Source organism: Sphaeramia orbicularis, chromosome 21, assembly GCF_902148855.1.
Source record: "Sphaeramia orbicularis chromosome 21, fSphaOr1.1, whole genome shotgun sequence".
NCBI lineage: Eukaryota > Metazoa > Chordata > Actinopteri > Kurtiformes > Apogonidae > Sphaeramia > Sphaeramia orbicularis.
The window spans coordinates 58,818,256-58,830,864 of NC_043977.1; the positions used below are offsets into that span (position 1 = coordinate 58,818,256).

The 12,609-nt window shown below is 40.9% G+C and overlaps 1 protein-coding gene across 3 annotated transcripts in view; it reads left to right on the forward strand.

Moving 5' to 3' along the window:
- Nucleotides 1-12,609, forward strand: part of LOC115413084 (tissue factor pathway inhibitor-like) — a 93,693-nt gene that overhangs the window by 40,718 nt on the left and 40,366 nt on the right. For 2 of the 3 annotated variants that reach the window (XM_030125840.1, XM_030125839.1), the window contains exon 2: nucleotides 6,299-6,502. In XM_030125840.1, the coding sequence (XP_029981700.1) occupies nucleotides 6,299-6,502 (204 nt within the window). The remainder of the gene's footprint in view (nucleotides 1-6,298; nucleotides 6,503-12,609) is intronic. The other variant, XM_030125841.1, reaches the window with a different exon arrangement.

Genomic DNA, 12,609 nt, shown 5'->3' on the forward strand with positions numbered 1-12,609 from the left:
GTGTCTTTTTTATAAAATCGTTATTTCCTTGAAGAATTGAATTCCATCATAAATCTGCCCAAATCCTAAACCCATTTGTATTTGATCCCAACAGGATCTAATGTTCTATCAGCAAATGTTCCAACCGTGTTCAAACTGAAATTCTGTTTTACACACATTCCAGTTTCAGATCCTGTTCAAATGTTCAGATTCTATTAGTTCACAACTAACATCAGAACAGGATTTGAGTTCAATCCAACAAAGGAACCAACATTACTGAATAAAAGAGTGTGAAATAAGAAGAAATAAAATAGAAACCAAACAAAAAAACTAAAATGAACCTCCACAATATCTGCATTTGAATAAATACCTAAAAATATCCATACAGTACTTTTTAATATCATTACAGTATTGTGAAATGAAATATCACGATATATTGCAGAACTGATATTTTCTAACAGCCCTACGTAGGAGGTGTGTGACTGAATATTTGAATATTTCCAAGTATATAACTGACATGTAAACTGTGAACACCACATTCATGTCATTAACCCTGACTGGAGGCCTTTCATTAGTCTGGGGGGTTCATCATTAGTCTGGGGGGTTCATCCTTAGTCTGGGGGGTTCATCATTAGTCTGGGGGGTTCATCGTTAGTCTGGGGGGTTCATCCTTAGTCTGGGGGGTTCATCATTAGTCTGGGGGGTTCATCGTTAGTCTGGGGGGTTCATCGTTAGTCTGGGGGGTTCATCGTTAGTCTGGGGGGTTCATCGTTAGTCTGGGGGGTTCATCATTAGTCTGGGGGGTTCATCTGAGGCTGACGGTCCTCCTGTACACTCTGTGCTGTTTGTGTGTTCCTCTGGTGTTTGTTGTGGCTGATAAGCAGCAGGTCAGTCCAGCTGACAGAACACTGTGGACTCTGTGGGTTTGGGTCTGTGACCTGATCCACATCCAATGCACGGAAACAAAGCTCATGACTGAAGCACACTGAAGCAAACTGAAGCACACTGAAGCAAACTGAAGCAAACTAAAGCACACTGAAGCAAACTGAACAAACTAAAGCACACTGAAGCAAACTAAAGCACACTGAAGCAAACTGAAGCAAACTAAAGCACACTGAAGCAAACTGAAGCACACTGAAGCAAACTAAAGCACACTGAAGCACACTGAAGCAAACTGAACAAACTAAAGCACACTGAAGCAAACTGAACAAACTGAAGCACACTGAAGCAAACTGAACACACTGAAGCAAACCGAACAAACTGAACACACTGAAGCAAACTGAACAAACTGAACACACTGAAGCAAACTGAACAAACTGAAGCACACTGAAGGCCGTTGGTGACTCTTGTCTGTGTCACTGCCTAAAGTACCACAGTCACAACAGAAGAACGACTTTTAAACACAAATAACAGTATGTGTCTGAGTTTGAAACTTCAGTACTGAAGGTCCAGTGAAGCTGAAGTTGGTGCCAACCAGGGAACGCAAATCAAAGGTCTGTGAGTTTCTGCTGTCGTCTGAAACGGGCAGAAGATTCTTCTGTTTCTTTGTCCAGTTTGAGGATGAAAAGGAAAAACACCGTATATGAAACATCCTGAAACAAACGGACAGAAGGACGGACTTTTCAAACCAAATGCATTTACATTTTGAACTTTTGATTCTTTTGCCTGAAAATTATTAGATTTTTTGTTGGTTAGTTTGTATTTAAATGTATGAAATAAATACTGTTGTTAACGTACACTTGGAAGACTAAAATGCATGTTTAAGTGTTTAAATGAACGACACTGCAGTATTCCTGTTCCAGCTGTGTTGTTTTGGACACATGTTTCAGCTACATTCATTCTGTTCATGTAAAAACAGTTGAACTGGACTGAAAAAACAGACTGGTGCGTGGGTGTGTGTTGGACCCAACATAAAAACTGAGTAAACTTTATACAGATAAAGATGTTGGGCAGCTGTGGCCTCGAGGGCTGGACAGTCGGCTTGGGACTGAAGGGTTGCTGGTTCGATTCTTCCGACTGGCAGAAAACGTTGTTGGCTTATGTGCCCTTGAGCAAGGTGCTTAACTCTGGGTGTGCTGGGTTAAAAGCAGAGGTTAAATTTCAGTGTGTGGTGCATGTACTCAGGAGGTAGGGTGGATCGTCCAATAACCGAAGGGTTAGTGGTTCAAATCCCGCTCTGGCCTAGTCAGTCCATTGTGTCCTTGGGCAAGACTCCTTGCCTCATGTATGAATTAGAGCCTGACCCATATGGGATCTTCGGGGCCGATGCCGATACTGGGGGCTAAAAAAAGCCGATATCCAATAGATCGGCCGATATCGGATATTGGCCGATAGATGAAATAAGAACACTGACCTACACAGGACAGAACAGTCTGATATCAGATAGTTGTGCACAGGTGGATGAACAGTTGCATAAATCTGTGTTTATCTGCCACAGATAATGTACACAACCTTAAACCTGTGTAGAACAGTCTGACGTCAGTCTGAGCTGTGGAACCACAGGGTGTAGATGTGGCAGTTTTTATACTGGGCACAGCAGTCTGTTGAAAAAGGTGTGAGTCTGGGTTTTATAAGTAGTGACATAAAAATAGTTTTGGTAAATCCTTCTTTAAAATGTAAACGACACCTACCTTTAATGAGTCCAACTACAGAGGAAACTATGCAATCCCAAAAATAATTAGAGTAAAAATATGACGTAGCACAAAATTCTGTTTTCCCTCACAAATGTGCATGTGTCTGCCTCAGGGCACTACAACTGCCCATGTGGACTAAGGACTAAACTGAGCATGTGCAGAGTTATTATATTTCTTTGGCTTCTGTCAGTCTGCCCCAGGACAGCTGTGGAGACAGATGTAGTTTAACTCCACCAGAGTGAAAATGTGAGAGTGAATGAATAATGGGTCAGTAATGTGAAGCACTTTGGGTGCCTTGGAAAGCACTATAGAAATGTAATCCATTACCATTATTATTATTATTACTGTATAGCAGTGGTTCCAACCTTTTTTGGCTCGTGACTCCATTTTAACATCACAAATTTCTGGTTACCCCAGACATTCAAAACAGAGAGACTTTTTTTTTGTTGCTAAAATTAATTTGTTTTTCATTCATTCATTTTCTGAACCCGCTTTATCCTCACTAGGGTCACGGGGGTCGCTTGGAGCCTATCCCAGCTACATAGGGACGAAGGCGGGGTTCACCCTGGACAAGTCGCCAGTTCATTATGTAATAGTTTGCTATACTATATCGCAAATAAACGTTAATGTTAGAGGACATTTAGTCTGTATAATGTCTATTATTGTGGACATTTAGTCTGTATAATGTCTATTATTGTGGACATTTAGTCTATATAATGTCTATTATTGTGGACATTTAGTCTGTATAATGTCTATTATTGTGGACATTTAGTCTGTATAATGTCTATTATTGTGGACATTTAGTCTGTATAATGTCTGTTATTGTGGACATTTAGTCTGTATAATGTCTATTATTGTGGACATTTAGTCTGTATAATGTCTATTATTGTGGACATTTAGTCTGTATACTGTCTATTATTGTGGACATTTAGTCTGTATAATGTCTATTATTGTGGACATTTAGTCTGTATAATGTCTATTATTGTGGACATTTAGTCTATATAATGTCTATTATTGTGGACATTTAGTCTGTATAATGTCTATTATTGTGGACATTTAGTCTATATAATGTCTGTTATTGTGGACATTTAGTCTATATAATGTCTATTATTGTGGACATTTAGTCTGTATAATGTCTGTTATTGTGGACATTTAGTCTGTATAATGTCTATTATTGTGGACATTTAGTCTATATAATGTCTGTTATTGTGGACATTTAGTCTATATAATGTCTGTTATTGTGGACATTTAGTCTGTATAATGTCTCTTATTGTGGACATTTAGTCTGTATAATGTCTCTTATTGTGGACATTTAGTCTATATAATGTCTCTTATTGTGGACATTTAGTCTGTATAATGTCTCTTATTGTGGACATTTAGTCTGTATAATGTCTATTATTGTGGACATTTAGTCTGTATAATGTCTGTTATTGTGGACATTTAGTCTGTATAATGTCTATTATTGTGGACATTTAGTCTATATAATGTCTCTTATTGTGGACATTTAGTCTGTATAATGTCTCTTATTGTGGACATTTAGTCTATATAATGTCTCTTATTGTGGACATTTAGTCTATATAATGTCTCTTATTGTGGACATTTAGTCTGTATACTGTCTATTATTGTGGACATTTAGTCTGTATAATGTCTCTTATTGTGGACATTTAGTCTATATAATGTCTCTTATTGTGGACATTTAGTCTGTATAATGTCTCTTATTGTGGACATTTAGTCTGTATAATGTCTATTATTGTGGACATTTAGTCTGTATAATGTCTCTTATTGTGGACATTTAGTCTGTATAATGTCTATTATTGTGGACATTTAGTCTGTATAATGTCTCTTATTGTGGACATTTAGTCTGTATAATGTCTATTATTGTGGACATTTAGTCTGTATAATGTCTCTTATTGTGGACATTTAGTCTGTATAATGTCTATTATTGTGGACATTTAGTCTATATAATGTCTCTTATTGTGGACATTTAGTCTATATAATGTCTCTTATTGTGGACATTTAGTCTGTATAATGTCTATTATTGTGGACATTTAGTCTATATAATGTCTCTTATTGTGGACATTTAGTCTATATAATGTCTGTTATTGTGGACATTTAGTCTATATAATGTCTGTTATTGTGGACAGAGGCAGTAAATCCAGGTGTAGATTACTGCACAAAGGCTCAGGATCTGTCCAGTCAGTCCAGCTGGGATTTACAAGGAGGACAATTAATACTGAACAAACAAGAACTGAAACTATGAATTATGAAAGAGCTGCAGCATCTGAAACTGACCACAGTGAACATGTGACACAAACAGAACCACACAAACAGAACCACAGTGAAACAGAACCACAGTGCTGCAGTTTCAGACACAGTTTGTATTTTATGGATTGGGATCATTTCTCTCAACTCATTTTATTAGTACTTTTTTTTGGGGGGAGGGGTTAGCAATTACTAGAAATTTCAGGCGACCCCATTTGAATTCCAGGTGACCCCATGTGGGGTCCTGACCCCAGGGTTGAAAAACACTGCTGTATACTGACAGTAAAGGACCTGAATTGAATGTTATTAAAACCTGTGACAGAAGTTGAACTGTTTAACTGCAGGGCTTCTTATTATCGTTGTTTCATGTTTATAACTTTCAACTTGAAAATGACATATTAAATACTTTAAATATCTATTTGTAACACTTAAACTAAATTACATCTGTGTCTTATATCTATGGACAAAGGTGGACAACCCTCCCTGGGGTAGAATCTAAACCCTGGATGTTTGGAATGTGTGTTTAAGGTCATGTGACCACAGTGGAACGGATGACCAACCCCTGTGGTGGTTTACAGATTTAAAGGTCACCACACAGTGGGGGGGGGGGCTTAGTTTCAGCCCTTGACGTGGTCCCTTTGTCTTAACCTTCATCCTGTTCATGGAGCCTTAAACCCAGTCCCCAGTAGTCTGGGTTCAAATATACGTAGGTTTCAGATGGGACTTGAACACAACCTCAGCTTCAGTTACAATAAATTTTAAACCTGCTTTAAATGAACCACAACAACGTATTTAACTTTTTATTCTGTTCCTCTAGACTGCACCACTGTATGCACTTGAACACACCACACCACCGTATGCACTTGAACGCACCACACCACCGTATGCACTTGAACGCACCACACCACCATATGCACTTGAACGCACCACACCACCGTATGCACTTGAACGCACCACACCACCGTATGCACTTGAACGCACCACACCACCGTATGCACTTGAACACACCACACCTCAGTTACACACTATAATCGGCTCGATTAATCAGCCGGCCTATTAATCAGTTGGGCTGTATAAGTCATTACTTAAATTTTTTAGGGCAATCAGTTTACTCCAGTTTTTTCAGTCAACTCAACTTATCTGGTGTTACAGTGTAGGTGGATTTCCTGACTTGGGCTACATTTGCATATTTTAATGCTTCTCTTTGAATCAGACAGCTCATTATTTTTGCCGTTTTGATCAAACCCTGGTCCTCGTCTCCGTCTGCAGATTCTAAAACAGTCAGCCCATCCGTTGACGCTGCAGTCTGTGGGAATCCTTCAGCTCATCTGAAAGCCTGCGGTTCCAGTCGGATGCTGTGACCTCATTTCTTCGGTGGGTTCAGACGTCGCTGTTCTAATAATTGTCTTTGTGTTGGGCTTCAGCAGATGGAGCGCCACCGGAGCTCTTCATCTTCAATGAGCTGTGTGCCCTGAAGGATGATCCGGGACCCTGTAAGGCCATTAAGGAGCGCTTCTTCTTCAGCGTGGACACGGGCCGCTGCGAGGCCTTCGAGTACGGAGGCTGTGGAGGAAACACCAACAACTTTGACACTTTACAGGCCTGTGAGGAAATGTGTTTGGTGTCAGGTGAGTCTGCCTGGTTTTAAGGGGGAGGGGGTTAAAGAGTGGATTTAAAGGGGGGATTTAAAGGGGGAGTAATGGGATCAATATTTTTTATTTAGTTATTGTTATTTTTTCATTTTTTCATTTTTATTTATTTATTTATTAAAATTTTAAAAAAATTGCCTTTTTAACAGTATCATAATATATTGTTTGCTAATGTTGTAATTATCCAAATTACGTCCAAAAATAACAAAACGAGACTCTCGGTTTAAAAATACGCATTCATTTACTGCGTGCGGCAACTTAAAAACATACAACTTTCACAGCTCGTGGCATACACATCTACTTCCGTGAAAATGTCCTATACCTTATGGGTAATGCTAAGCCTCATGGGAAACATTGTTATTTTAATATTAGCATTCACTATGGCTTATTTTAGCTCAACTTTTAACACAAATCACAAATGAAATATACCGTATATTTTACTCAGAAATAAATTAACATGAAATTGCATATGCATCATGAAATTATAATAAATCCGAACACAAATTACTTGTATTTTATCTTTCCCAAATAAAGTCACAACAGCTAATATCACATGTTTATGTCCACATGTCCTCTGAACTGTTTACAGATGTTGGGTTATGTGATGTTGCTTCAGTTGTCACTTAAATCTGGATTTTTACCTCCGCCAAGGTCATGTTTTTTTCTGCGTTGGTTTGTCTGTTTATCTGTCCGTGAAATTATGGGATGGACCTTATGATGCATTTAAGTTATCCACTCCTTTGGCGAAGTTTTAAAAAAAAGTACATTAAGTTTAAAATTATTCAGAAATTTTGAATTGAGATGGTACATAGGTTTTTGTTGTTGTTTTTTATTTTTTATTATTCTGGTGTGAATGCTCGATGCTGTTCACATTTAAGTTGATGTATGCAGTGTATCAGGTGAGAAGGAGAGGCAAAAAAAAAGCTTTTGCTTCTAGCTTATTCCTTTTTTGGCTTTTATTAGCTTACGGCCGACAGGCCGAAATGTATTGTTGTCATGTGGCGTCCAGTGGCGGCGGCGTCTGCTGTCGTCTGTCATCGTCTGTCATCGTCTGCCGTCGTCTGTCATCGTCTGTCATCGTCGTCGTTGTCTGCTGTCATCTGCTGTCGTCAACTGCCATCATCTGTCATTGTCTGTTGTCTGTTATTGTCGTTGTCTGTTGTCGTCTGTCATCTGTCGTCTGTTGTCGTCTGTCATCATCATCTGTCGACGTCTGTCGTCATCGTTGTCATCTGCCATCGTCTGCCGTCGTCTGTCATTGTTGTCGTCTGTCGTCGTCTGTCATCGTCGTCTGTCGTCGTCATCTGTCATCGTCTGCCATCGTCTGTCATTGTTGTCGTCTGTCGTCGTCATCGTCAGTCATTGTTGTCGTCTGTCATTCTGTCATCGTCTGTCATCATCTGTCATTGTCGTCGTCTGTCATCGTCATCTGTCGTCATCATTGTCGTCTGTCGTCATCTGTCATTGTCTGCCGTCGTCTGTTACTGTCGTCGTCTGTCGTTGTCTGCTGTTGTCTGTCATCGTCGTCTGTCGTCGTCTGTCATCGTCTGTCATCGTCTGTCATTGTCATCTGTCATCATTATCGTTGTCTGTCGTCGTCTGTCGTTGTCGTCATCTGTCATTGTCTGCCGTCGTCTGTTACTGTCGTCGTCTGTCGTAGTCTGCTGTTGTCTGTCATCGTCGTCTGTCATCGTCTGTCGTCGTCTGTCATCTGTCATCATCGTCGTTGTCTGTCGTCGTCTGTCGTCGTCTGTCGTCGTCTGTCGTCGTCTGTCGTCGTCGTCATTCCAATCTAAACGATTGTAAAGGAGCAGGATGAAGAACACTTCTAATACCTGCCCCTTTCTTCAAACATCTGCTTCCATCAGAGAAGTTGCCATTGCAGTTTTTACAGTTAAAACAGTTTATGTGACAGTCAATGCAAATAAAACAAATCCAACATCCATAAGTTAAATTATTTAATTCCATGCTTTTATAAAGCTTCTCTGTTCTTTCCTTATACAACCTCTTAAACTGAAAAGTATTTGTGCAGCTCTTCTCTTCCACATTCTGACAGCCACAACACAAACACACATTTACTTGACATTAGTCCGAACCCTTTACTGTTTCAAATTAAACCTCCTTCTATGTTTTTCATGCTGTCATACTAAAACAAATAATCTCTGCAAATTTGCAGCAAAAATCTGTTTCTTGCTCTAAACACAATCAGCGATGTCCTTAATTCAGCTAAATCTGTAAAACTGAAACAGTCCTGATTAGAGCTGAAACGATTAATCGATTAGGTGCTTGAAATCAATGCAAAAATTCACAATTCGATTAATCAACTGGAATTGATTGAAGGGAGATATTCAGTGTCAGTTTTCCTGAACTGAAGTTTCTTTGTGCGTCACAATAAGCGTCCGTGTGAAACACAACAGTGGAACCAATGTTTAACCGCAGAGAAATGAAGAAAACCCAGAGAGCAAATATTTCTGCAGTATTATGGCGTACATGTGGCGTTTTGGTCTTTCTTTTGTCATTCTGAACACCTTTAGTCTGAACTGTGGTCTGATTCAGGTTCTCCAGACCAGATGTGGAGGCTCCAGCAGTATCTGTCTGAGTTCTGGCATCTGTGTGGTGAACTACAGACTGGGCACAGAGTGGGATCAGGTATAGGGATGGTATGGCATGTTTATGGCAAGACAGAAGACTGAATAAAGAACGGCAACATCTGATTCCACATATGGATGTGTTTGGTTGTTTGGCAGATTTCTGTAAAGCCAAAACACTGCACAAGGAGCGGGAATTTCTACCCAGAAGAAAACCCACTTCATTTTAAAAGCATGATCAACACAAGTTTGGGGTGAATGTTGTCCTCCTTTTGGCCTCTCTTTGGGTCAGGTTTGGCTACTTTTGGCTGGATTATGGGGACTTGGGGCTTTTCTGGGACAATCATGGCTATATTTTGGAAATCTGCAGTTAGTGTTGGGTGAATTTGGGCATACATCCACCCAGAACTTTGCCAAAATGGCATGCCAGTTTTGGGCCACATTTAAGCCATAATGATTTTGCTATCTGGGAACAAAGCTGTGATTCAGGAGAACTGTGGTTGAATGATTTTGTCGGATCACTTTGAGTCGATTAATGGTTTCAGCTCTAGGTCCCAGTACTGTGATTTGTATCGTATCGCTACGTTCTTGCCGGTACACAGCCTTAATCATACATGGATGCTGTGGATGTTAGCTCTGTGCGTTTGTGTCTTTCTGTCTGGTGGAGGCGCTTCTAAAACACAAATGCATCCAAAGGTGGAGACAGATCCAGTTTACAAGTTCAGTAAAAATGCAAAGTCAAACACTAAACTAAAAATATTCTTTCCCACTGGAACTTTAGCCTGGTGTTCTCAGGTAAAACTCAGAGCACTAATGAAAACATCTGGGTATTTAGAACAAGGTTTTTCTCCGACATTATGCTAATGTGTGTTCTGTCTGAAGGAAAGCAGCACATTTCAAACAGCAGACTCATGGAGCAGCTCCACTTAACTGTGATGAGCTGGAAAAAAAAAAAAGAAGAGGAAGCTGTTGGACCAGTCCCATGTTCCAGACCCTGGTGTCACTGACTGCATTTATTTACACCATGAAAGGATTTGGAACATGCACTGCCCTGGTCTGGGTTTGGGAACAGCTAATGGAATTTTCCTCTTTGTTTTCCTTTAGCTCTGTTTTTTTTTTTTTTTGCTCTTTTTATCTTTCATCATCCACGAACAGAACAGTCCAAGTTTAGACACGTTCACTGCAAGTGGAGTTTGGTCTGTTTTTATTCTGTAGTCTGACCGAGGAAAAGGAATTAAAGAGATAAGAAACCAGTCTACCAGCACCCTTAACCGTTAACCCTTAAAGACCCAAACCTCCACCCTCAAAGACCGAAACCTCCACCTTAAAGACCCTTAAAGACCCAAACGTCCACCCTTAAAGACCCAAACCTCCACCCTTAAAGACCCAAACCTCCACCTTTAACCCTTAAAGACCCAAACGTCCACCTTTAACCCTTAAAGACCCAAACGTCCACCTTTAACCCTTAAAGACCCAAACCTCCACCTTTAACCCTTAACGACCCAAACCTCCACCATTAAAGACCCAGACGTCCACCTTTAACCCTTAAAGACCCAAACCTCCACCCTTAAAGACCCAAACCTCCACCTTAAAGACCCTTACAGACACAAACCTCCACCCTTAAAGACCCAAACGTCCACCTTTAACCCTTAACGACCCAAACGTCCACCTTTAACCCTTAAAGACCCAAATGTCCACCTTTAACCCTTTAAGACCCAAACCTCCACCCTTAAAGACCCAAACGTCGACCTTAAAGACCCTTACAGACCCAAATGTCCACCTTAAAGACCCAAACATCCACCTTTAACCCTTGCAGATCCAAATTTTATGTCTGTAAGGGTTAAAGGTGGATGTTTGGGTCTGTAAGGGTTAAAGGTGGACGTTTGGGTCTTTAAGGGTTAAAGGTGGACGTTTGGGTCTGTAAGGGTTAAAGGTGAACGTGTGGGTCTTTAAGGGTTAAAGGTGGACGTTTGGGTCTTTAAGGGTTAAAGGTGGATGTTTGAGCCTGTAAGGGTTAAAGGTGGACGTTTGGGTCTTTAAGGTGGATGTGTGGATCTGTAAGGGTTAAAGGTGGACGTTTGGGTCTTTAAGGGTTAAAGGTGGACGTTTGGGTCTGTAAGGGTTAAAGGTGGACGTTTGCGTCTTTAAGGGTTAAAGGTGGACGTTTGGGTCTGTAAGGGTTAAAGGGGACGTTTGGGTCTTTAAGGGTTAAAGGTGGACGTTTGGGTCTTTAAGGGTTAAAGGTGGACGTTTGGGTCTTTAAGGGTTAAAGGTGGACGTTTGGGTCTTTAAGGGTTAAAGGTGGATGTTTGGGTCTGTAAGGGTTGAAGGTGGACATTTGGGTCTGTAAGGGTTAAAGGTGGACGTTTGGGTCTGTAAGGGTTAAAGGTGGACGTTTGGGTCTTTAAGGGTTAAAGGTGGACGTTTGGGTCTTTAAGGGTCAAAGGTGGACGTTTGGGTCTGTAAGGGTTAAAGGTGAACGTGTGGGTCTTTAAGGGTTAAAGGTGGACGTTTGGGTCTGTAAGGGTTAAAGGTGAACGTGTGGGTCTGTAAGGGTTAAAGGTGAACGTGTGGGTCTTTAAGGGTTAAAGGTGGACGTTTGGGTCTGTAAGGGTTGAAGGTGGACATTTGGGTCTGTAAGGGTTAAAGGTGGACGTTTGGGTCTGTAAGGGTTAAAGGTGGATGTTTGGGTCTTTAAGGGTTAAAGGTGGACGTTTGGGTCTTTAAGGGTTAAAGGTGAACGTGTGGGTCTTTAAGGGTTAAAGGTGGACGTTTGGGTCTGTAAGGGTTAAAGGTGGACGTTTGGGTCTTTAAGGGTTAAAGGTGGACGTTTGGGTCTTTAAGGGTTAAAGGTGAACGTGTGGGTCTTTAAGGGTTAAAGGTGGACGTTTGGGTCTGTAAGGGTTAAAGGTGGACGTTTGGGTCTTTAAGGGTTAAAGGTGGACGTTTGGGTCTTTAAGGGTTAAAGGTGGACGTTTGGGTCTGTAAGGGTTGAAGGTGGACATTTGGGTCTGTAAGGGTTAAAGGTGGACGTTTGGGTCTGTAAGGGTTAAAGGTGGACGTTTGGGTCTTTAAGGGTTAAAGGTGGACGTTTGGGTCTTTAAGGGTCAAAGGTGGACGTTTGGGTCTGTAAGGGTTAAAGGTGAACGTGTGGGTCTTTAAGGGTTAAAGGTGGACGTTTGGGTCTGTAAGGGTTAAAGGTGAACGTGTGGGTCTGTAAGGGTTAAAGGTGAACGTGTGGGTCTTTAAGGGTTAAAGGTGGACGTTTGGGTCTGTAAGGGTTGAAGGTGGACATTTGGGTCTGTAAGGGTTAAAGGTGGACGTTTGGGTCTGTAAGGGTTAAAGGTGGATGTTTGGGTCTTTAAGGGTTAAAGGTGGACGTTTGGGTCTTTAAGGGTTAAAGGTGAACGTGTGGGTCTTTAAGGGTTAAAGGTGGACGTTTGGGTCTGTAAGGGTTAAAGGTGAACGTGTGGGTCTTTAAGGGTTAAAGTTGGACGT